Source organism: Festucalex cinctus, chromosome 6 (genome assembly GCF_051991245.1).
Source record: "Festucalex cinctus isolate MCC-2025b chromosome 6, RoL_Fcin_1.0, whole genome shotgun sequence".
NCBI classification, from domain to species: Eukaryota; Metazoa; Chordata; class Actinopteri; order Syngnathiformes; family Syngnathidae; genus Festucalex; species Festucalex cinctus.
This window is the reverse complement of record NC_135416.1, coordinates 20,165,811-20,191,274: the sequence shown is the minus strand read 5'-3', so window position 1 is coordinate 20,191,274 and position 25,464 is coordinate 20,165,811. Positions and strand designations below refer to the sequence as shown.

Sequence of the window (25,464 nt, the reverse complement as noted above, 5' to 3'; positions counted from 1 at the left end):
AAAAGAGAAAATATTAATGTCAAAATAAAAAGTTTAACATGTAAAGAATAGACAGCTTTGTTTAAAAATTTGAAGAAAACTTGCAGGGAGCTTCCAGGGTCATCAGCACGTGTTAAGCTAAATTAAAAACTAAGCAAGGAAATAGTTAAATAAAGTTTTCAAAAATTTCAACGTAATTTCTTAATGACATTTTTTTAAATATTTAAAAATAAAAAGTATAGTGAGTTCCCGGTGTCAGCATCATCTTTAATTAAGTGGAAATTTAAATAAATCCATAAATGAAAGGTTCCCCGTCTCTCACTGAACAACAAATGCACGCAAACTTATGAATGTACCGGTAGCTAATTTTGGGTTTTCATCAGTGTTCGACACTGAAAAAATGCCTGAATATATCCAAAATGTCTTTGCAACAAGTAAAAACTGTCTGTGAACATCTTACAAATCCTGATGAAAAGGCTAAATTACGTTCGCAAGCACTCTCCGCTCAGTGAGATACCAACTTTATCGACCTTCAGATTTGTAAAAAGGCAGATGCCAATATTTGTCAAAATAACAAATATCGGCACCGATAATCGGCCTGGCCGATAATCCGTCTATCCCTATTAAAAATGGTTGGATTTTGCTTCGTAACTCATATTCCACAAATGTAATAGTAGAAACATGTCATGTTTCGACGAGTGAGGTCACATTCACATATAACATCATATTGTCAAGAAATGTTTAAGGTTGACTTCCTCTAACTCTCACCTGAATCTTTCGGAGCTGCTTGATGGCCTCATCTCGTCCCTTATTGGCCGCATCAATCTGGCCCTCCAGATCTTTCATGTCTGTCTCCAACTTCTTCTTGGCTGCTGCTGCTGAGGCTTTCTGCTTACGTTCATCTTCCAGCTCCGTCTCCAACTCGCGCACCTGCAAAGAGTGCAAGGTGTTAGCTTCCTAATGCAAACACATTCACTTAATGTGAAATCAATTTCTTTACCTGTTTGATCAGTTGTCTCTTCTTTTCCTCTCCCATCTCATCGCGTCCTTGCAGGTCCCTCTCAAACTGGGCCTTCAGAGCCTGCATGTTGACCTCCAGGCGCAGTTTGGCATCCTCAGCCGCCTGCAGCTCGTCCTCCAGCTCCTCCAGCTGAGTCTTCATCTCCTCCACCTGGGCCTCCAAGCCTCGCTTGGACTTCTCCAGCTCATGGACCTGACGACGACGAAGCATCACATTCACGAATGGCGCATTCGGTACCATCCTGAATAGAACACGATCGGAGCGCGTACGTTTTTCCCAACATCATCCTTTGAGCTGATCAGATCCTCCATCTCCACCCTCAGGGCCTTGTTGGCTCTCTCCAGCTCCTCTCGGGCATCCTGAGCCTCATCCAGAGCCCTCGCCAGGGACAAAGCCTTCGTCTCCTTATCTCTGGCTTCAGCCTCGGCTCGATCTCGCTCGTCTGCATATTTACTGGAGATAGACTTCTCCTCCGCCAGCATCTAGAGGCCAAACATCTCATCATCAGGATCATGCCATCATATAGCAGTATAACGGAAACAACAACAACGTTATCAGACATTTTTAAATTTAGTCTCAGTTTTAGTCCAGTTTCAATTACGCTTGCTAGTTTGTATCAGTTAGTCATCCTCATCACATTTTTATTTAATCAACATTTAGTGAACTATAAATCGAGCATTTTAGTTTTTATTTTAGTCCAAGAAAACATAATTACATTTGTCTAGTTTTAGTCAACAAAAACTGTCAATGTTTTTAGTCTAGTTTTAGTCAGGACAATCATTTTACCCCTGTATAATTATTTATTTATTTATTTATTTATTTATTTATTTATTTTTTGTTAGCAGACAATGTTTAACATTTTGGATCTAAAACTATGTCACATAAAATTTTCTCTCATCTTTTTGATGAAAAACAACTTCACACACAACTACAGTAGCGACTATGAATCCATGCTACGAGCTAGTAAGTTAGCCAGCATTCGTTAGCAGTCGGATAAACATTCTTGATGGAACTATATAGCCGTGACAGATTACCAGACAAGATTTTACTAAATCATATAATTTTTCTCGTCTCGTCTTTGTTCATGAGCTAAAATGTGTGCATAGATTTCAGTCCAGTTTTGATAAAGTGAAGTAAATTTTCATCTCATTTTCATTAGTTGATGAAAATGCATACTGATTTAGTCCCAGTTATTGTTTATTAACTTATTTGCTCCCAAAGAGGTATAAATAACTTCTATTTTAAATTTTTTAAGTGTTCCAAAGACGTATTTATCCGTTTTTTTTATGCTAGAGCATACAGAAGGCTTTGATGCAGCCTCTCAACTGCAAAGAATGGTTGAAGAAATGGTAGTTATTACACAAACGGCCAGCAGGTGGCAGCAGAGTATAAGAGATCAAGCAGGGCCATGTTGAAAAAAAGCTCAAAGACACAATTTTATTAGATTTGTGAATAATGATGAAACTTAGCTATATTCTAATGCTAGTTGCTGCAAAATGGAAAAAGATAAAATATACTTTCTTTTCCTGATGAAAGAACGAAAGAAGAGACTTTTTGTGTTTTGATAGCAATAGAACAAAATATTCTGTGGGCCTTGCAAAATCAGTCAAAATCCAGTAAAACAGTCAGAAGCGAATGGGATTGCTTCTGAGAAAATTGCTGGGAGTGAATGAGTTAATGAGGGTTTTAGTCCAGTCTAGTCTAGTTTTCGTCCGGTGAAAAACGTGTGTTGAGGAAAAATATCTTTATTTAGTTTTCGTTAATGAAATGAACACTAACGTGGACAAACCTGGTCAAACTTCTTTTGTTTCTTCTCAAGGTTTGAAACGTTCTGTCTCTGGTTGTCAAGATCCATCAGCGTGTCCTCCAGCTCCTGCTGCAGACGGTTTTTAGTCTTCTCCAATTTGTCGTAGGCGGAAGCTTTTTCCTCAAACTGCGTGTTGGCTGCCTCCAAATCTCTCTGCAGACGTTTTTTGCTTTCTTCTAGCAGCTCGGTGTTCCCGCACATTTCCTCCAACTTTTTCTTTGCATCTGACAGCTGGAGAAGAATAATAAAATGCACTGTTTTGTGTGTTCTTTGCAACATTTTGCAACCATCTCTGACCTGGATGTTGAGGGTGGAAACGTGTCTCTCAACGTTCCTCTTGGCCTCCATCTCCTCCTCGAGCTGCTCCTGCAAACTGTTCTTGTCATCCTCTGCCTGTCGGAGCTTCGTCGAGAACTGCAGCTTCTGACGCGTCTCCTCAGCCAGCAACTCCTGCGGGCGCCAGGCAAGGTCAAAGGTCAGACCAAAACCCTGCTGCTTCCTCGCAGAATATTGAATTTCTGCTGCAGTGACCAACCTGTGCATCCTGGAGTTGTGAACTAAAGCTGGAAACATCTTTGTTCAGTTTAATGTTCTTGCTTTCAGCTTCATTCAGTAGGTTCGTCACACTCTCCAGTTCAACCTGTGGGGGGATTTACATCTATTTGTATGGGTTTTTTAGTAGCTTTGCAGTTTTAGTGTTTACTTCAGAAAGCCAATTACAGTGATCTTGGAGCAGCGTTCTCCCAGTTCAGCCTTCTGCTTCTCACTGTCACTGAAGCGGGATTGTAGATCTGTCACTTGACCTTCCAATTTCTTCCTCTTGTGCTCCCCGTCTTGTTTGGCTTGCGTGAGCGAGCGCACCTCCACGGTTAATTCAGATGTTTCCTTCTCCAGGGATTGTTTGGCCTTTTCTAAGGTTGACTTTACCTGGAAGTGCACAGAAGTTTTACCGTTATTGGAAACAAGTCTTATATTACACAAATCAAGAACATATATTGCAATAATGGAGTCATTACTCGTTTTGACTGTTCCAGTTGCTCTGTGAGCTCCTCCACAGCCTGTGTGTGTTTCTGTCTCATTTCATGTATCTGAGTTTCGTGGGTTCGGTTCTCGTCCTCGATGGCTCTCTTCAGTGAGGTCACCTCTTGCTCACGCTTGGCTCTGCAGAGCAGAAAGAATAGATTATGTAGAATCTATGAGAAAAAAAGTGACACCTCTGCTTGGTAGGTTTTCTTTGAAAAAAGAAAAAAAAAAAGCGCTTTTAAAGGTTAAGTCAACCAAAAAAAATTATTGACAATAATATGGCATATTTTTATGTTAGTAAGAACAATTTATTAGTACATTATCATGATAGAAGTATTAAGGAGTAGCACTAGATAAGTTTTTGTATTTCTTCCTACTCCTTTTTGAACATGTAAATTATGATACTATTGACACTTTTTTTTCTTTTCTCCTTATTTTAACTTCAACTTGTATTTTATATTTGTAATGTGTTTATGTTAAAATGTGCAATAAACCCAAATGCAGCCCCACTAGTCTAAACACAGTATTCTGGTTAATATTGCATTCGTGGAATATGAGTAAGCAGCAAAATCCAGCAGATTTTATCAATATCAGAAGGCCGCCATTTTGCCACACACTGTAAAAAAACAAACTAATATAACATCATTTTACTTTTATTTTACATTTTTTCTGTTTTAAAAATATAATTTCGTTTACAAAACTGTAACTGATTTTACATGTCAAATTTAAAATAACATTAAATCACTGTAACTGTAAAACCCACAATATTTCTGTTCTTTAAAAAAAAAAAAAATCCATTAGAAATACATATATTGATGTTTAAATTATGTTCACAAATGTATCGTAATTTCACAATTATTATTATTTTATTGTTATATAACAGCATTAAATGTAAAATTCAAATTTTAAAACTCTTAAAAAACATTACATTTATTGAGAAATTAACAGTAAAAGTTTGTAATTTTACCATCATTTATTTGTGAATTGACAATTTTTTTTGACAACGATAATGCATGTTGTCGAGTGAAAATGACATCACAGTTGCTCCAGTCTCAGGTAACAACCAATCACAGCTGAGCTTCAGAATATAGGTGAGCTGTGATTGGTCGTGGTCTGAGCCCTGAGCAACTGTGATGTCATCTTCAGTCAACAGCAAGTGGCAAAATGGCTGCCCCCTGGGTTGGGTAAAAACGGCTGGATTTTGCTGCATAACTCATATTCCACAAATGTAATATTATTAATAAGAAATGTTTAAGGTTGACGTCCTCTATAAATGATTTGCTGCCACTGCTATATGATTTTGTAACAGTTTGTTTGACCTTAGTTCCTGCTGGGTGGCGGTGCTGTCCAATGTATCCTCGAGCTCCGATTTAAGAGCCTCCAACTCTTCACCCAAGTCTCGCTTGATCTTTTCTGCTTTGTTCCTGGCTGCTCTCTCCGAGTCGAGGTCTTCCTGCAGGTCAGAGATGTGGCCCTCCAGCTCACGGATTTTCTTTAGGGCGTTGTTCTTTTGAGCCGTTTCATCTTCTAATCTGTAGAAAGGAGAAAACTCGTTTAATAGACTGGTAACTTAATTAGAGTTAATGTTAAGGAATATTATTCAATTCAATCATTCCCATTTTCCAGAGAAGATGTTGTGTTTTGATTTTGCCCATGTTAAATGCAGAACATCTGCTAAAGAACTCATCACGAAACTTTACCTGGCCAAGGAATTCTGTAGCTCCTCCTCTTTCTTTGCCAGCTGGGCTTTGAGGTCCGCAATCTGGGCCTGCAGGTCCGCCAGCTGCTCCTGGAGATCGTTTGACTCGGCCTCTAACTTACGCTTAACCTTATCCAGCTCCTGCCGAGTCTTTTCCTCCTTCTTCAGTCGGACTGGAAGTAGAGCAGAAGGCAAACAACCCAACAAACCATCAATTATGGAATAAGTTTGTAAATTGCGATGTTCCTAAACAGTGATTACCCTCCAATTCTGAGATCATGGATTCATGTTTATTTTTCAGTTTGGTGAGGTTCTTTGACTTCTCCTCTTCTTCAGCCAGATTAGCACTGTAGTCCGCAACCCTCTCCTCCATCAGCTTTCTCTCCTACAAAATAAAAATGTAATGCATCGTAATTGCCGAGCCAGTAATGTTACTTAAACGTTATTGTTTTTTCCCCCTCGATTACCTTCAGCAGCTTGTTGTTCTGATCTTCCATCACCAGGATGTCATCCTCAAGTTTTTTGATCTTTCCTTCACAGGTGACCTTCTCCAGCTGCACCTTTTGGCGCGCATCCTCCTCCTCTTCTAAATGCTCTTCCAATTCCTACAACAGTGAGGTGTTACCATGCTCGCTTTTCCAGATATAACTGACAGCAACCATGAACATAACCATTCGTTACCTGCATCTGCTGTTGCATCTTCTTCTTTTCCACCAGAAATGTCTGAGAACGTTCTTCCTCTTCGTCAAGTCTTGCCTCCATCTCATGGAGGATTTCTTCCAATTCCTGCTTCTTAGCTGCCAAACGCACCCTCATCTCCTCAGCTTCCGCGTACAACTCTGTCTCAGCCTGAAGCTGCTCCTGCAGTGCATTTCGCTCCTCCAAAATCTGAAGCAAATTGTCAGTCAAAGCCAGAGTCAGCTTGAGCATTTCAGGAACCCAAAGAAGTACATTTGTGCCATTTGTCATTTACCGTTGTGTGCTTCAAAGTGATCTCTTTCAGCTCGGATTCATACTTTGCGGCGTTTTCTTTTGATTTCTGCAGCTCATCCTCCTTTAGGCTCATCTCCTCCTCCTGACGTGTCACTTGCAGAAGAGGTTTAACCTTTTGGGGAGTGGAGTAAAGTGATGTGAATATCAAATATTACGATCTTTAAGTTACGTGAACCTATGGACTAGTGGTGTGCTCAAAAAATCGATACGGCAATATATCGTTGCGGGCCTCATTCCAATACACGCATCGAAACACAGGCGTCAGAATCGATATTGCTCGTTAACTTTAAATCGGCAGTTCACGTTTTCCTTTGCGGCTTGCATTGTACCTAAAAAATAAAAACCAGCAGCGTCTTTGAAGTTAATTGCCTTCAATTAATGCAAAAATAGCTCACCGGTGATTGGACACTGTGTCTTGCTAAGAAAAATGAAAGCAGAGGAAGAATGTCAACATTTATTTATTGATAAACTTAACTTGGCACATGTCTCAGTGTACCAATTTTCCTATATTTTGTTTAAAAAAAAAATTAAATGTGTCTTATTTGGGATACATATGTATCGCGATACGTATTGTATCGTGGCCCCTGTATCGTGATACGTATCGTATCGTGAGGTTGGCGCCAATACCCAGCCCTACTATGGACATGCTGACCTTTGTGAAGAGTCTCCACCACTGCCAGTTTCTGAGTTTGAGGTAGGCGGCACAATTCCTCTGAATTACTTTCATGGCTGTGAGTTGTTGCTGCCTCTTAGCAAATGCCCTTTAAGTGATCAACAAAACAAATGCATCATATATGATATAATACAATCTATACAAGTGCACACACCCATAACCAATATTTATACATAGACCTAGACCAGCTGTTAGGGTTATTATGTATATATTATTCTATATTTTCTCTTTTATTACATAGAGCTAATTGTCAGTATTTCACTATCAGTTTGGAGCTGATGCATATGTATTCAACCTAAGGACGTCTGGAATGTGGGAATGAAGAACTTCACACCAGGGCAATAGACAGCCTTCAAGGATTAGTGATCAAAGAATGTCTCCTGTGTTTATGACTGCTGTATTTGTGATGCCACAGCGTGCTATTTCTCCGCCTCCTTTTGTGACCATTTATTAGCGAACTCCATGAAAAGACAAGAAATGTGAATGTGTGTCAGAGTGGGCTAGAGGATTGTGACCAGCACACATCTCTCGCTCATCTCTCCTTGTACAAGTAAAGGCCTTGTTTTCTTATTTTAATGTCTGTCTCCTCATTTGTGCAGTTTAGAAATGTCGTAGATGGTGTTTAAACCTGACACCCCCTTGGGGAGTGCAATGCTAGGGGGCATGTTTGACCTCAGAGGAAACTTTTGTTTTACTTTGCCATACTAGAAGTAGGTGTAATTGCACATTCACTACAGTAGGTGGCAGTCAAAACTTGAAATTTATTTATTATTCTGATTATTATTATTATTTAATAGCATATTATACATTTATTTAAAACTTTATAGACAAATGATACCATTTATAGTCGCGGCAGAGAGTTGGGTGGACGTGAACTATTTTGAGGTTATTAAAAAAATATAATTGAGAAGCACTGACCTGACATAGACCAACACATTTTTCACATCAAATCCAATAATTGAAGATGTGCATTTTTTTCTGAATCCAATAGAACAAATTGAATAAGATGCTTTTCCATGTTAAATTGAAATTGCTACCAAATACGCAGACTGGATTAGATCTGTTGATGTTACAGGCTTTTAACCTGCATACACATACTGTAGCTTATTTTTGTTCAGATCATATAAGACTTGATTAACCTCTTATCGTATTATATGTATTTTTTATATGTATTTTTTTGTCCATTATAATCAAAAGCAATTTGTTTGACATTTTGTTATGTTATGGGGGTTAGGTTGCAGATAGGAATATACTATGCACAGTTTGCACACAAACAAATGCAAAAACATGACTTCCATTAGCACAAGACGGTAAACATGTACAATTTGTTTTGCAGTCTTGCCTACACCTCAGAGTCATGCTCCAAGTCATGAGGTGTGACTCATGTGTGAGAGTATGCATGTACGTACTTTCTGGCCAGGAAGCCTCGAGCTTGTGCCTGGAAGGCGATGATAATTACAGTGATCTTCAAGTCTCTCTCTTCCTCCAGCTGGGCCAAAACTCCTGTGCGGAAAAATATCTTGCTCTGCCCGATTCTGTATAGATTTGGATCCAGGTCCAAATGTTTGATCTATTGAAAGACATTCAGAACAGTCACTGTGACCTTCAATTGAAAGCAGCAATTTTTGACAAAATAAAAGTAGTTTACCATGAGGCAGCAGGCTTGTTTTCCATCCATAAAACCTTTGGGAATAGCACTTGCTGCCAGAATCTCATAGCTATAAGAGAAAGGTTTACAGAAACAATGTTTAAATGTAGTAGCACATTTGTGGTTAGCAATAGTCACATCTGATCTAACTCACCGCTGGCGAAACTCTTGGAAGACAATTCGATTAGGGAATCCTTGCCGGCAGATTCGAATCCCCTCCAGCACGCCGTTACACCTGAGCTGCTCCAGAACCAGGTTGGCATCCAGCTTCCCTGCCTGAGGAGAACTTTACTTGGAAGGGGACTTACTACTTATTGAAATTAACAGGAATCTGAAGTAAACAATGTTTTTATGAATCACACTTTTTGTACAGTAAATATTTATCTTTACCCTTTTCTCATGGTTTGGAATGATGCATCTGACAAAGTTGGGCTGGGTGTTGTGCAGTGTGGTCATGAGTTTGGCGAGAGACTCCTTATAGAGCTGTCCCACTGTGCGGAACATTCCCTTTTTGGTCTTTGATCCACCTCCCATCGAACTGTCTGACATCTTGGCAATGGTATCAAGTCCCACCACCCTGTCAGCTGAAGCACACAACACGTTAAGTCATTGAAACGTACACAACAGACAACCGTGCGTTTGATCACAAATCAAAACTAAACTTCATAATAATTAGACATTAACTCATTGACTCCCAGCCATTTTCACTGACGCAACCCCTTTAGTGGTTTTTGACTGATTTTGCAAGGCCCACAGAATAGCGTGTTCTTTTGCTATAAAAACATGGCACCTACCAAAAGAAAGATTACAGTCTCTTTTTGTTATCAGGAAAAAAAGTACATTTCTATCTGTTTCCGTTATCATTAGAATATAGCAAAGTTTTATTATGCACAAATCTGGTTAAAACTATAGGGAAAACGGCTTGTTTTCATCATGGCCCTGGTTGATCTCTTATACTCTGCTGCCATCTGCTGGCCATTTTTTGTAATTACTACAATTTTTCACCCGTTCACAGCAGTTGAGAGGCTGCATCAAAGCCTTCTGTATGCTTTAGCATAAAAAAACCCCATTAAAAATGTATAAATACGTCTTTGGGACACTTAAAACTTCTAAATAGAACGTATTTATACGTTTTTTTTGGAGCAAATGAGTTAATTAGTCATACTGCATAACACTATGTATCAATATAGCATGTATTGATATAGGAATTTGATTAAAGCAGGGATGTCAGTGATCTTACAATCTTTCCAGAGGTCTTGCACAAATGAGCTGGAGGAGTTGTTGAGCAGGGCTGTGACATTGTCATTCAGAGGGTCCATGTTCTTTGTCAGCCAGGCTGTGGCGTTATAGTCCACCTACAAGCAAACAATATTGGTTTGGATGTATTCAGCAGTCCTGGAACATGTTTTTCAGTCACAAAAAAAGAAGAAGAAAAAAAACGTAACCGTACTGTTTTTATCTTATCCTCACCTTTCCAGCATAGTGACGAAGAGAAAACTCTGTCTTGTCTTTGAGTTGTTTTGGCTTTGCAAATTTAACATGGTTTCCTTGGGTGCTCAAGAGTTTTTCCACAAAGGAGACATCTGTGGCTTTGGGGAACCAGCACTCTTCATCCAGCAAGGCCAGAATGCCTGGAGGGTTGTTCTGCAAGTAATACATAGAAATTTACATAACAGTAAGAAAAGCTAGTTGTAAATGTCTCAAGGCAACTCACCGGCCTCTCAATGAGCTCTATGCAGGGCTGTAGATCCAAACCAAAATCGATAAAGTTCCACTCGATGCCTTCTCTTTGGTACTCCTCTTGCTCCAAGATGAACATGGTGTGGTTGAAGAGCTGCTGGAGCTTCTCGTTGGTGTAATTGATGCACAGCTGCTCAAAGGAGTTGTCCTGCAACGGCCATGAGACAGAGCTAAGGATGCCCATTCTCCACAAAAGGGTTTATGTACCTCATGATATGAGAGGTTGACGTGTCCATACCTCAAATATCTCAAAACCAGCGATATCGAGGATACCCAGGAAGGAGGCGCCTTGACGTTTGGTCTTGTCCAGTGCTTTGTTGACTCTGCCTAGGATCCAGCGGAACAGGCGCTCAAACACAGCCTTTGCCAGGGCTTCAATAGCAAAGTCAGCCTATGAAATTGCACAAATGCACATCAAACTCATATAAGTCTTTTTTTTTAAATTCCTTCTTTTGTAGCAGTGCACGCTGTGTAGTACCTGCTCTTTGGTCTGGGCTTTTTGCACCACCTCCCTGCCAACTTTGATTCGAGGCGTGAGGATGGCACGAGTGAAGTCTGTCACATTGATGCCCTGCAGGTGACACACCTTCTGAGCCGCTAAAGGGAGGATGAATATATATATATATATTATACAATAATTCATAGCAGAGTGTTAAGTGATTTCCAACTGTATCTCACCTGTGTTGTCAGGCATGGTGGCCTGCTCTTGGTTCCTTTCTTTCTTAAACTCAATGTTTCCCAGCTGCATGACCGTTGAACACACTTTCAGGATATCTACAGTAAAACAGTAACAAGTCACCTGTTAGCAGGTTCAATTAGTTGGTTTAGGCTTTAATTACTTTCAAATTGCTTGATCAGATTTTAACAGAAAAAAGCAGTTGAAGCGGATGACGCCCAATTAGAGTAAACTATACGTATCAGACCAATTGGGCGCTGTCCTTCTACATCCTTTTCAAAGCTAACTGAGGTTAGATGATATTTGTGATACCAATTCGCTCCTCGTCCGTAAAGCCCATGATGGTCATGGCCTCCATCGTCTCCTCGTACATCTCATCATCTTGCTGGCCTGGGATCTGGACGTGGCCCGCAACTAGGAAGCGGTAGTTACTGAAGGGTTCCAGGAGGAGCTCCTCTGAAAAGATCATAACAATCAATAAATCACATTGATATTTTTCACGTTTTCATCACCATTTCTTAAGTCTCCAGAAATGCACAGGATTAAAATGAACAAATTAATTATAGAGAAGTGTTGATTCCCGCAAGTCTTGTTTTTGAGTCATAAGTGTCCCTGTCAAAAATATAATCCACACAACACATTTTAAGTACATTACCTTGAACTTTGTCCTTGGCACCAGCAATCATATAGTAGAAGATATGGAAGGCTCGTTCTATTTTTGCCTGTCTGATACAACGAGACTTCTCCAGGAGGTCTGAAGACTCATTGATTAAAGAATACAAACAAATTGTCAAATATATCCTCTGTCTAATTGTGAATGTCTCCATAAGCCATTTCGTGTTGCCCACCCAGTGAATCCTACTGTGCTAATTACTAGCTGGAGTGAGCACTTATATAATCACTTTAACAAGTCCTAAACTACTGGTAGATATGACTTCATTTCTGCTCTGCAGATCTAAAACAATGGAGGATACAGGTCTCAACATTGGCTCCAACAATGTAGCCTGTCACATCAAAGTTGATTCGGATGAATTTACCCTGTGTGGAAAAAACAATAAAAGTAGTTAATAAATGAAATAATGGGTCTTGCAGAAAAGACAATTACAAAAAAAAAATCTAGCAATCGTAGATCTGATTTTTAAGACTCACGAATCGGGAGGAGTTGTCATTTTTGATGGTCTTGGCGTTCCCGAAAGCCTCCAGGATGGGATTGGCCTGTAGGAGCTGCTTCTCTAACTCTCCCTGGTGACAACACATTTACACAATGAATGACGACTGATGGGGGATGCTGATTGGGTTGATGTGTGGCTTTCCCAGAATATAAATCATGTGTGTTGACAAAAAGAAAAAATGACAACAAAGACTCTCAGAAAGCATTAATAAAAAAGTAGAAAGTATTCTACGGATCTCAAACTACCTGCATGAAGTCAACATCTCAGAATTCCGGTAAGTTATGTAACCAAAATCTGACCTGAGGTTGGGAGGGAAATGAGGGGAAGCTGATATATAAACAGATAAGGAGGTCAGGTTGGTTCAGCTGAAAATAATATTACCAGCACATTGCTTCTGAGGAATCCTTCAAGTGAATAAATTTTTTTTGTGCATGTTGCATGTGTTTGCAAGCCTACAAAATTAATGTCTTCGCTCAGTGTAGCATCTTTCAGCATCTGTGGCGTCAGGGATTGGTTGCCATTTAAAAAACATGAACACCAATGTCACAATTTGAAAATATTTTTCTACTGCTCGTGTTAGTCATGGGTCCTTTGAATCATCATCTCACTTTTCCCTTCACAATGTCGCTGGTCTATAGGCTTGTGAGTGGATTCATGAAAATTAGGTAGCCTCCTCCCCAATGCGCATTGAGCTAATCCACCTGATCAAAGGGCTCCTTGACAGCTTTGACGTAAGGTCAGACCCTTTCACCTCCACCTCAATGACTCTCCTGTTACTATCTGCTTCAATGGGATAAAACTATCAGATGAGGAGACAGGTGGCAATGACTGTAACTTGATTGGAAATAGTGACGTGATAATGATGGAACATGTGTAACATGGTGGTAGATCCTGTAAAGCTGAAAAAGATTGACAAGATACAGACCAGCTGATGTACTGAAGATCAGAGCTATCAAAGCAGAAAGGATTGTCTCGTTCATTTAAGCTCCTTGGATAGGTCACTAGAGAAGAGAAAACGAGAAATAGAGCACAGCAGAGCAGCAAGAAAGAGAATGGGATAGTTCACAGCAAGGCTTTTTTTGTATCAAGGATTACTGCATATTAGTAAATCTAGGCGGTCAAAATAGAGAAGAGAGCTGAAACAATAGTTATGTGCAGGTGAGGTCCATGGGAGCCCACAGTTGACACCAATAAACCAAAAAGAAGCACATATCTAATACACTAATCAGCCACAGCATTAGACGAGTATACATCCATCCAAAACATAAAGCAAACGTGTGTTTCTGTTAAAGGGGTTAATTTGTGGAATAAATTTAAAATTAATCTATGAGTGTATATGCAGGAATATGCATATTATTTATGTATGCTGTTTATATGCACTTATAAGTATGTATGGGTATAAGCATGATGCATGTACAACAATTCATTTTTGGAAAGTAATATTGTGGTTAAATTAATTGTATATGTAGGGTTTTATTTTTACGTTTTACTTTTTTGTGTGAGAAATGGAAAATGATTTATAACTTTCTGTTTATTTTCCATTCTATGTTTTTTTTTCTTTTTTTCCCCTCTTTCTCTTCATTTTGCTTCTTTTTTTTCTCTTTTTCCTATTTTACGGTTATATTATTAAATATAATAACTTATTGTGCATTATTGTGATATACGTTAGCGGGGGTATGACTAGATAAGTTAAACATGTCAGTTATGACTTCAGTAATAATTCTTTTCCTTTTTAATTTGTATTTTCTTTCTCTCACTGTTTTTTTTTTTTTTTTTTTATATTTTGTATTGCATTTATATGTTCAATAAAACCAACGCAAACCAATCCAACAACAATATATATACACAACAAATCTCTTTACCACTCTATCATTAGATTGTGCACTTTTTGAGCATCAGATTTTGTGACCGCTGAGTGTATATAATATTGCAGGGTGGCTCACAAAGAGTTTTTTTTTTTTTTTTTTTTTCAAAGATGACCGACAGTGAGTGGCAATTGCAAACCAAAGCCACAAAACTAAACTAAATGCATCAGGTCAGAACATAACTCTCCTGGGAATGCTGGCCTGCCGGGGGGTCAAGAGAGTGAGGTTGGATGAAGAGCAGGAGGCGAGGAAGAGGACGTGTATAAGGTATAAAAAGAGTACCTGGGCATGCTCACACTGTGCACACTGATCGGTGAGAGACCCTTTCATTGCTGGGGAGGCTTAATCTCATCCCCACCGGCAGTGAAAGGGTGTTCACTGGAGATGTTTGACACCAAACTCAACATAGTAAACCAGCAACGCTAGTTGGCCCTCACTGGGCATTCTGGAGGTTTCAAATGTGACTACGAAGTATTATGATCATGCAAATCCACTCTCACTGGGTAACACAGGAAAACTCTGGTTAGGGGTAACACTCTCTACTGCAAGGATTTGAACCTTAGTGTTGTCAAAAAAAAATTATTCTTTGATAACTGAGTGACACTATCTTCATGCACTTTTAAATCTCAGGAAGAAACAGCACACACAAAAACACACGTCAGGCATTCCCCTCTACTCACGTAGGCAAACTGTGATCCTGATTGTTGCTATTTGGAGGAAATGGCGATATACAGAATTAAAGTGTGCAGCATCCTAAATACATGAAGAGTGAGGGAACTGGCTGACAGACCCTTTACTTTTCATTACAGCGTGGTGACTTTGCATATATACTTACAGCACTGCTGTCCTTCTTGCCTTTGTGTGACGACGCCACTACAGCCAAATACTGGATGACTTTCTTGGTGTTTTCTGTCTTGCCAGCGCCAGACTCCCCACTGCGAAGGAAAAAAATGTCAATGTCAGACAGCAAAGAGGATGAAAAAGAGAACACTCACAAGAAAAGAACAGTATCATCCTGCCTCAGACAAGCAGTTCAATCTTAGTCTTAAAGAACTTCATTGCATGATTGTGATGCTTTTAAACACAAACACACGCCCATCCGTTTTCCAACATCAAATGTGGCATGTGATCTTAGATCCTTTAGAGAATGACAGAGTTGAACAATCCCAGGGCCATCAGCCATCTAAGTCATGGCTCCTTAAAAGGCATGGGAGGCTGTGTGTTAGGGTTTGGATGCTCGGAGAGCATCCAATCTATTTTTTCCTGTTCTCATCTGGCATGGACCCACAACATCCAGACACCAACTGCACTCACTTGTGAGTGCTGAATAGATTCTAATGCAGGGGTGTCAAACTCATGTTAGCTCACGGGCCGTATGGAGGAAAATATATTACCAAGTGGGCCGCATCGGTAAAATAACGGTATACAACTTAAAAACGATTGCTGTCAGTTATACGCAGATTTTCGCTATTTGTGTGCCAGCCCTAAATTACGGAGCTCAACTGTAATCATATTGTTCCAAAAAATAATACAAATGCAAATGGGACGCGGCAACACTGAGTTCTAGACGTATTAAATCTACCTGTTTTGCATAAAAATATATTGTTCCCAGAATGCATTGCGTGCAGCAGTTAAAGATGTTATAAGGATGCTAATCCTTGTCATATCTATTTGTGTTACCAGTAATAGTTTGTCAGTAATTTAATTCGTGCCGTATTTAACAAGTTTGTCGGTCTATGACTAAAAAAATAATAATAATTAAACAAACCGGAACTTTAAGTTGTGTGTAAAATAATGACATCCAGGACGATTATCCCGTACAAGTTGCATTGCTCATCTGAGGACCGCTTGTGAAATTACACATTTTATATATTTTGATTGTGGCCGGATGATTATTTATTTTATTTTATTTTTTTAACTTTACAAAATCATCTCATGGGCCGGATCAAACCCTTTTGCGGGCCTGATCCGGCCCGCGGGCCTTATGTTTGACACCCCTGTTCTAATGGGTCCATCAAATTGAATCCATGTCTTGCTCAGTATTCGAACATTTCTCATATTTACACGAGTATTAAGGTAATTTACAAAGTTTGGAATGAAGAATTCCACATGAATCATTAATGCTCAACCTTTCAAAAGGATTCAACTTTGACCCCTCATAGAAGAGTTCTGGAACAAACGTAAAGCAATTCATTTTTTAAATTTGGTTTTGTTGTTGTTTACTTCTACTTTAGGTTGATTCATAAAAACATTTAGTTCACACAAAGTTATGCTTCAATGGGAAATAAAATCCAAATCAGTTTCCCAAATAACAACACACCATTTGAAGCCAGTTCTGTGATGGCTGCTGTAAAAATTAGGGATGGGCGCGTACCGATACCAGGTATCGGTATCGGGCCGATACCAGCCTTTTTTCAATTACTCGAGTACTCGTGACGCAGACGAGTACAAGCGACCGATGGCAGAGGGGGAAGACGTTAAGTGAGTCCTCCTTACCTGTAACTGCCGCTAGCTTGCAGCATTTTTTCACCAACACTTCACCAGTTTGGAAATACTTCAAAATTGTGACTCTTAAATTAAAAGAGCATTTTTGTGTTTTATTTTGAGCGTTAAGACTATTGAAGAGTGACTGTGCTGTTTTTTTTTTTGGACAAAATTAAAGGAAATATATTTGTTTAAAAATATATTTTAGTGATTTTTTTCATTTGTCAAAATGTACTACTGGTATCGGCAGTTGGTATCGGTATCGGTGAGTACTGAGGGTCTGAGTATCGGTATCGGTCTGAAAAAAAGTGTTATCAAACATCGCTAGTAAAAATACAGCTGACCGAGTACATACAGCGCATATAGACACACACTCACGTCATACATGACATTCCATGTACTTCACCAGGAACATTTCTGCCATATATGGCCCCCGACTGCCTGCTTAGTTTCAGAGCAGTTGTAGTTTTAACTGAAATGGAAATGTTGACTGCTGGGACATTACTGGGCAAGTGTTCAGCTCTCTTGTGTCATTCCACGTTATCAGTTTAAAATATTTCAAATCACACGTCACACGGATTGGATTTTCTTACATTAATTTAACCTTGTGTATCGCAGACTGTTTACACGGATTCCCCCGAGTGTAAAAGATGTTTTCTAAGCGGCCCCATGCGCACACATAATGAGATGTAGACAAGCTAATGCTTGCAACAAATCCTGGAACGGGTGTGCTAGATGAGGAAGTGGTGTGATTTTTATCAAAATGTATTACAGCATCCAGGCAGCAGTGTTGCAATTTTGGAGTAGAGGAAGCCTAGAGGACATCACGGCATGGGGAGAAAAGCACTTCCCCTTGTTATTGGAATGCTGAGACCAGAATATTAAAAGCTTTTGCTTTGGATAACGGCTTAATTTTTTATTATTTTTTTTATGCCTTATTATGCCACCACAATGGATACGGAAATAAGAAAATCAAGAATGTGTCAGAAGTGTCGTTTTTTAGTCTTAAAAAGGCTTAAAATATGGCATTTATCATTTTGAAATTCAACAATTTTTCCAAAGTAGATTTTTAAGGGGTCGTAAAAGTATTTGGACAAAACACAATTTGTAAATGTAACCACAATTGTGCACATACCAGATGAAGTCTACAGTCCATGCCCATGGAGATGCTTTGCCAGACCTTCACTGTCTGTAACCACCTTCACTTTTGACAAGTTGTTTGTAATCCTTTGCTTTTCCTAAGTGGAATGCATCACGACTTGGCCATTGAAGAATATTAGAAACACCATGGATATATGCACAATTTTAAAATTTTGTTCTAATAAAGTGGAGCCTCTGAAAAATGACATGTATAAAACGTCTGTAATTCCTAAATGGCACAACTATTAAAGTTTAAAGCTCTCACTTTGCCAATGTTTATTACTGAGAACATAAAGCAGAAAAACTACAATAAATACCAAATGAAATGCATCTCATGTGGTCCGAAATTTGCTAGACTGCTTGTCTCTAGCTGAGCAATTCAGCTGCCAACAAATAGCTTGAAACAAATAAACAAACAACATGGAGGCCAAAGTTTTGTGAGGCTAATCTAGTTTTCCAATCAGTGTAAAGGCCAAACTTCCGGACCAAGGGTCTGAGTGGAAAGTCAGGCCACAGTCATCAGGGAGCACTACAAACACTTTCAAGCATTTCCAAAGGGACTCTGAATACAAATATCATAGCAGAATACAGTGTTTGTTGACAAATCGAACAATTTGTGTCCCTTCTACTGTTTCAAGCTCACATATTAAAGTTATATTTGTATTTCCATCCTCTTTCCCTTTCGCTCTTGAAAGGCATAGAGAAGTTTCATTTGATTGAATTTACGCAAGCATATTCTAATGCTCCTTATGCAGTGCAAAACACAAGCCTGTGTGTGACATCATGGAAAAAGGTTCAGGGCAAAAAAATGACAGGAGTGAGTTGAAAGTGTCAGAGTTTCACTTACGTGCAGAGAATGGACTGATCCTCACGATCTGTAGACAGAAACGTAATGAATGTTAACATACGTCACAATGAGACAAAACTGTTTTTTTCCCTCTCCCCCTTATGTTTCAGTGAGTTGTATGTATACATTTTTCTTGACACACATGCTATATGTCTTAATGACAATGATCCATTTATGAGAATTCATATATTAATACTACATATAATACACATCTTGGGACAACATCCTGAAGAAATTTCCCATATTTATTCGCTGAACATGAAAGGCCAATTCAAAAATGCAACAAATGAGATCCCAGTCACGACTTGAAGTGTTTCCATAGCTTAGTTTACGCTCCCCACCACTCTACTACTCCCCCATGTAAACTGTGAATAGTTTGGCACTGGGTTTAAAACATTGTGCACTATTAGTCACCACATCATGATAAATTCCGCTGGTTCATTGAAAAGAACATCAAGGCAAGCTGTGATGCTTAAAGAGACGTCTGACTCATTAGCGATAGCAGAAAGTGGATAGACAGCAGAGAAAGAAGAAGACCCCCACCTTTCCCCAGGAAAAAAAAAAGAGGATGAAATAAAACTGTAGAATTGTTTTGCAACAATTCAAAGATTTTCTAGTACGCTACCCTGAACAAACTTAGTGTTTCATGTGCACGTTTTATACAACAAGAGTCAAGACAGAGAAACTTTGTCTGATGTTGCTGACAGATACACTTTTTATCATGAACAGGTTTACTGGGTTGTAACATCTGAGTACTTGGATGTGTACTTAAGGGATGTGCTGGAGAAAAGAATGCCACAGTCTTTTTTTGTGAAGTAACCAAAACAGCCACCCACACAAACACAAATCTAAACATTGTGCTGTTTATGTTGCACAGCTGTAGCAGTAAATACAATACAATGACCTGGTGAAACCTACAAATTTTCATTGTACACATACTGTAGGCTATTTGTAACAAAAAGGAGCTTGTTCTCTCAAGGAAATGAGTTGGACTTCATCCAAAAGATAATGTACGTAGGAGGTTTAAACGCAAAGAACTGGAAAGAAAATAATACTACGAGACTAAATTAATAGAATTTTGTTATGAGAAAAAAGTCATATGGAGAAAAACTTCTCAAGGTTATGAAAATATACTTTACAAGTAGTATTGCACTAATGGTTAATAATGATAGATTTTTATTTTTTATTTTTTTACAGATCCCCACCAATAGAAACACTTTACTAATGCTGACTGCAGTCGTTTTGGAATGAGACATCAAGTGCATCAAGAGACACGACTTGGCAAGTCACAATGATTGCAAATCTAAAACTAATATGGACACATTAGTAAGTGTATTTCTTTTCCACAGGCTCCTTTGGCTCTACCAAGTTTATACTATGTCAGTCTGATTTATGTTCCCATGCTATATACATGCTGAACTATCCTACAGTGCACTGCATCAAAGATGATGTGAAGTGAGATCAAGTCTGTCAACAAAAAGCTCGCAAACAAGCATAAAAATGGTAAATGGTGCTTCATTTATATAGCGCTTTTCTCCCTATTAAGGCCCTCAAAGCGCTTTACATTTTGACTACACCTGCTGATGACGCAGCATCAGGAGCAACTGCGGGTTCAGTATATATACTGTAGCTGAAGGATACTTTGCCTGGTCTGGGATCAAGTCCACAATCTCAGGGTTGGGAGGTGACCACTCTACCACAGAGTCACTACGCCGCCATACAAAACATAGAAATCTCAAATGTTGGAATAGAGAGATGGCCGTTGTGGAAGCAGCTATTTGGTGTTTAGGTTTGTTATGTGGGATTTCTTCTTTGTTTTCTGGGTTGTATCCATGCACTTAGCAATAGTCAGAATAGACAATATAACAATAATTTTACAATCATTAAGGACTTCCATCATCAATAATTAAGGACTGAAGGGTGTCTTGATTGAAACGAATTTACCATACACACTGTAAAAAACACTATGATTTACAAGCAGCTCAATTACGGTAGTAGGGTTGTTACTTTGTGCTGTAACGTATGCATGCTATCTGCATTGCTATGATTTACATTGCCAGCATGGATATGACTAAATATGCCATTATGCCATATATTCTTAACAGATACTTCATTAGGCACACCGACAGAATTTGATGAGCTATAAAAGAACAGCTACACAGCAAATCGGTCAGCATTAAATTTCCATTGTTCGATCAAATATGCAGTAAGCAGTGTTATTATAACACTGTCAGAGTAGATTTCTTTGACTGTTGGGATTGATGTTGGGTGTAACCTCAATAGCACTACCTTGAGTGTTAAATTGACCACACCCTTATTACTGGTGAAGGAGAAACTTTCCAATTTTCCAGTGCGCTGTCGATATCTCAATTGTGATACATCCAGTTGTTGTTGTTGTTGTTGTTGTTGTTGTTGTTGTTGTTGTTGGGGCTGCGTGGCTCAGTGGTGGAGTGGCCGTCTCCCGAGAGTGTGGAATCCATCCCAGGCAAGTTTGACTATTTTAAAGTATCCTTGAGCAAGACACTGAACCCCCAGTTGCCCCTGATGCTTTGCCATCATTAGTCAAAATATAAAGCACTTGGAGGGCCTTGTAAGGAGGAAAAACGTTATAAAAGTGAAGTACCATTTACCAGAGTAGAGTGTAGTTTGAGTTAAATCATTAACACTGACACTAGCGCAATACACACAGAAGTATTTAAACACCAGAGTTACTCAAGTGTAGTTATGCAGAATTAAATGTTTAACACTAACACTAGTGTAGAGTAGTTTCAACACTACTAAGTGTTTTTCACATTATACAGTGTTGGAGTAACACTGGTTAAGTCTGGGGGAAAAAAAGCTGTTATCTTCCAAATTAATACATTTGGCTGAAAATGGAACCCATTTGCACTTTACTTTCAAACAGATGGTGTTTTGCTAATTAAAACAAAACAAAACAGTATATATATATTTAGGTCATAAACTATATAAAAATAATAAATTTGACCAAAGGAGCAAAACGTAATTCCACATTCTTACACTATTCATTTTTTTCCATGCCAAATAACTAGGATTGAATGAAGGAGGACAGTCTGATGGGACAGGAAATACTTTATAGACCCCCACCCATCTCTCAACATAGATGTCAACTCCTCCGAGAGAACGTCCGCACGTCAGCAAGCGATCCAGTGGGCACGACCCCCCCGAGCCCGCACGAAACGGATTCCATGGGAAAGCGGCCCATCACGGCCGAGCTAGCACAGATTCATTTACTGTAAGCACGACTCTGCCACCAACACTACTGCCACCGCCACGAAACACTGACTCTCCAATTGGCCAGTATATTGACAGAGCCAAGATACTTTCGGATCAGATTCCCACCAATGCTGTGTGTTTATTGTTTTCAAGACACTGGAATAAACACATACCTTGCATCATGTTCCTGTAGGCGTTGTCTGTGATGGAATAGATGTGCGGGGGGACCTCATGCCGCTTCTTCCCTTTGTACATTTCAACGATCTTCTCGGAGTAAATGGGCAACATCTTGTAGGGGTTGACCACCACACAAAACAGGCCCGAGTATGTCTGGGAGAGCAGAGGTGACGAGGAAGGATGAGATGTTTGAGCATCACTGCCTCAAACCTCAGATTAGGAGTAGGTCAATTAAGTTGTTTTGAATTTATTTTTGGTGCACACTTACATAAATAAGGCCCGAGAAGTACCTCTCCCGGATATTGTGCAGCACAGAAGCCTCATTGAGGCAGGTGAGCTCAGCCATGTCTTCCACCTTGCTGAACTTGGGTGGGTTCATCTTCTGGATGTCGTCCTTGTTGACCGTCACCTTCTTGCCATTGTCCGCCAGCTCCACCAGGACCTCGTCGCCGTGCTCCTCCTTGATGCTGGCAGCCTCAAAGCCATGTCTCTCCGAAGGGATCCACACCAGTTTCCTGGCTGCCCAGTCGGCCTGGGCCATGGGGCTGTTCAGGAAGTCCTTGTCAACAAAGAGGAACTTATCGTCCTCGTTTGGGCCCTTCTTGGACATCTTTGGATCAGGTGTGGGGGGCCAACTGGTGACGCAAAGGAAATAACGTCATTAAAAGAGAAACAAAACAGAAGTGAAGCAGAAAATGGGAACTAATCTTGCAAAGGTAACATTTGGGTGTGAGAGAGATTTTGACACAATATTGAAATAATAGTTAACATCATAACAGTTAATGGGCAAAAGAGTAATGGTACTCTCTGATCTTTGTCCTATCAGTGTGTCATCATATTTCACTCACTCGGACTACACTTTCACACAAACCCGAATTGACTTTTTTAAAAACTGACGTATCTGAGAAAACTCTAAAAACAGCCAAGCTCCATGACATTTATTAACTCTAAGCCATCATTTAATTGACAATATCCATTTTTACCCGCTAACTCTCCCCCCTCTGTGTCTGTCTGTCTGCTTGGAGGGGGCTTCAGTCTCGTGTTGTGATGACCATATAAGGGCCCCTTCTCTGGAGCAAGGCTCTTTTCTGCCTTCTTCCTAAACAGCAAGGCAACTGAACTCCCAAACAAAGCCCATATAGGGAATAATATGTCTCGAGCTGCCCTTGTCGTTTACTCCAATATGATAGTAAGGCAGAGAGTTAGTGGGTTGCTTGAGACTTTAATAGTCATGCTTCATAATAGTCCTTGGAGGAACCAATTTTTATATGCAACAGTCACTGATTAAATTATAAGGGTCATGCAAGCATTATGGGAGAATGTAAAAATTATGATACATGCATGTGTAACACTTCTATTTTCACACTGCCTTGGCCCACTGAGCATGTGAGCGCTAGCTTTATTGATGTGTCAAATGAGATTGGCCTTTCAACTCTGAAGACAACTTAGTGATTCTAGGATTATGTCTGTGGAGTCAGCTGTCTACGGGCTGCTGCTTTGACCTCCTTTCCCTCCATTTCTCTGTGCAAGACTGGCACTCTTTAATAGAGTGGGAACGATGCAGGAAAAAGCCCCTAAAGCCTTCTAAGAAAACACAAGTAGACCTCAGGGACATGGCAAAACAAACGAACCAAAATGATGTCAAAATATTAACAGGAGACAGAGACAAGTAATGAATGGACATGCTCATCATCAGGAAGCAATGATGATGCTTTAAGATGATAACACCAAACAGCCTTTTCCTGTATGAGCAGCCTGCCCCTCACACTCTTGAACTGTCCTCACCACTGTGACTTGCGATAAAGCCTCCCCTTGCTCTATTGTGTCAACATAACCGGTGTAGGCTGAGGACAGAAGTCTGAAATAGAGTTGACAGCAAAATAACTTTGATATGACTGACACGCAGACTTTAACATTGCAATTTTCAACACTGCCTTAATTCCTCTAAAAATTATGCATGCAGTGCTTAACAAAAACAACAACAATAACCCCCATACCATTTTATGTATTATATATCACAACCAGTTTGAAATTCCTCATTCCTGTTCAAAATGACAACATGTTGAGAGCTCACTGCAACTGATTCTGCATTAAATCACCTTTTGTGGTTAGGAGGCTCTCCTCTCATTTTTATGACAATTTGTCCAGTAAATTAGTTCAGCACTGATGTGTAAATTAATGAGACAATTCAAGTAAAGCAGGACATGGGTACCTAAACAGTATGTTTGTGTTTCAAATTTAGTACAAAATAAAAGGAACTAATATTCTCCCTCAATTGGTCACAATAAAAATACTGTCAAACATAAATGAGAAAACAGCTAATTATTGTTGAACAAAATCCTTATTTCTGTCAAAAATAAACAGATGTAACCCAAGGGATACGGTGACCCTTGTATTTGTGTGGCCTTCGGGTCCTGTGAAGGATTTCACTCATTTCCTCTCTTTTCTGAGCAACATTCTTCCTGCATCTTTTTTTTTTAATAAACTTGAAATCAACTCAATCTAAATTGCTCTGTGCTTGGATTAGGAATTGCAGGATGGGAAACAATATTAGTTAACAAGAGGATGAAACGTGACTCATTAGTGATGATTAAAATGTCTTTAGGGCTGCAATTTGTTACAATTATGTTAATGTCATGGAATATTTGAGTAAAAGGATTTTTTTATTATTATTATTTTTTTATCCTTGGGGTTTGAGTGTAAGTTGTGACCAGTAAACTTTCATGACCACAACATTGCTTTTGCCCAGTTTACACAGTAGTAGAAAACACTGTAATTAATGAAAATTTAGCTTTCACTACAGTTAAGACTTTAAAAGGAGTTGTCATCACACTGCACATGATTGATGTAGTCGTACTGCATATGGGCAGTAACAATGCTCACAAATAGGCTACTGTACATCCAATACTATCGTGTCTGAGACGAAAACTGTCTCTTTCCTTCACCAATGATGAGTGTTATTCATTTTGTCAACCAGAGCAAATCATTCATCAATATTACGACAAACTTGGTGTCCCTTAAATGCCTCACAATAAGCTCGTTTGACAAGTGCACAAAGCATCAGCAGCTAGACATGCAGCATACTCACTTAAAGGGAAGACAAGGTGTGCCGAGGGCAGCGTTGGATGCGGAAAGCTGTCAAACTGACAAGGTACTCCCCACACGAACAGTCCAGAAGACCACCGTCAAATTGAGAGTCTTACCATTTAAACAAGTGCGTTGCACGCATGGGCGGAGCTGAATGCACACACATGGACTGGCCATCCTCTTCGTGCTTTCCTCCTCC

General features: G+C 39.5%; 1 protein-coding gene across 4 annotated transcripts in view; it reads right to left on the bottom strand.

The window, feature by feature from the left end:
• Positions 1-25,464, bottom strand: part of myh11a (myosin, heavy chain 11a, smooth muscle) — a 32,510-nt gene extending 7,046 nt beyond the window's left edge. For 2 of the 4 annotated variants that reach the window (XM_077523185.1, XM_077523183.1), the window contains exons 1-35: positions 25,267-25,464; positions 22,447-22,813; positions 22,175-22,331; positions 18,768-18,795; positions 15,132-15,231; positions 14,977-15,003; positions 12,409-12,501; positions 12,234-12,297; positions 11,915-12,013; positions 11,572-11,715; positions 11,262-11,357; positions 11,062-11,180; positions 10,822-10,974; positions 10,558-10,731; positions 10,314-10,487; positions 10,084-10,198; positions 9,234-9,427; positions 8,998-9,119; positions 8,844-8,913; positions 8,605-8,765; positions 7,175-7,283; positions 6,503-6,634; positions 6,211-6,417; positions 5,997-6,134; positions 5,791-5,914; positions 5,531-5,702; positions 5,150-5,362; positions 3,824-3,968; positions 3,528-3,734; positions 3,343-3,447; positions 3,105-3,257; positions 2,790-3,038; positions 1,270-1,482; positions 980-1,192; positions 748-909 (exon numbers count right to left, since the gene is read on the bottom strand). In XM_077523185.1, the coding sequence (XP_077379311.1) occupies positions 748-909; positions 980-1,192; positions 1,270-1,482; positions 2,790-3,038; positions 3,105-3,257; positions 3,343-3,447; positions 3,528-3,734; positions 3,824-3,968; positions 5,150-5,362; positions 5,531-5,702; positions 5,791-5,914; positions 5,997-6,134; positions 6,211-6,417; positions 6,503-6,634; positions 7,175-7,283; positions 8,605-8,765; positions 8,844-8,913; positions 8,998-9,119; positions 9,234-9,427; positions 10,084-10,198; positions 10,314-10,487; positions 10,558-10,731; positions 10,822-10,974; positions 11,062-11,180; positions 11,262-11,357; positions 11,572-11,715; positions 11,915-12,013; positions 12,234-12,297; positions 12,409-12,501; positions 14,977-15,003; positions 15,132-15,231; positions 18,768-18,795; positions 22,175-22,331; positions 22,447-22,788 (4,974 nt within the window). In that variant the 5' untranslated portion in view covers positions 22,789-22,813; positions 25,267-25,464. Of the gene's footprint in view, positions 1-747; positions 910-979; positions 1,193-1,269; positions 1,483-2,789; positions 3,039-3,104; positions 3,258-3,342; positions 3,448-3,527; positions 3,735-3,823; positions 3,969-5,149; positions 5,363-5,530; positions 5,703-5,790; positions 5,915-5,996; positions 6,135-6,210; positions 6,418-6,502; positions 6,635-7,174; positions 7,284-8,604; positions 8,766-8,843; positions 8,914-8,997; positions 9,120-9,233; positions 9,428-10,083; positions 10,199-10,313; positions 10,488-10,557; positions 10,732-10,821; positions 10,975-11,061; positions 11,181-11,261; positions 11,358-11,571; positions 11,716-11,914; positions 12,014-12,233; positions 12,298-12,408; positions 12,502-13,356; positions 14,910-14,976; positions 15,004-15,131; positions 15,232-18,767; positions 18,796-22,174; positions 22,332-22,446; positions 22,814-25,266 lie in introns of those variants that run through there. The other 2 variants (XM_077523184.1, XM_077523186.1) reach the window with 2 other exon arrangements.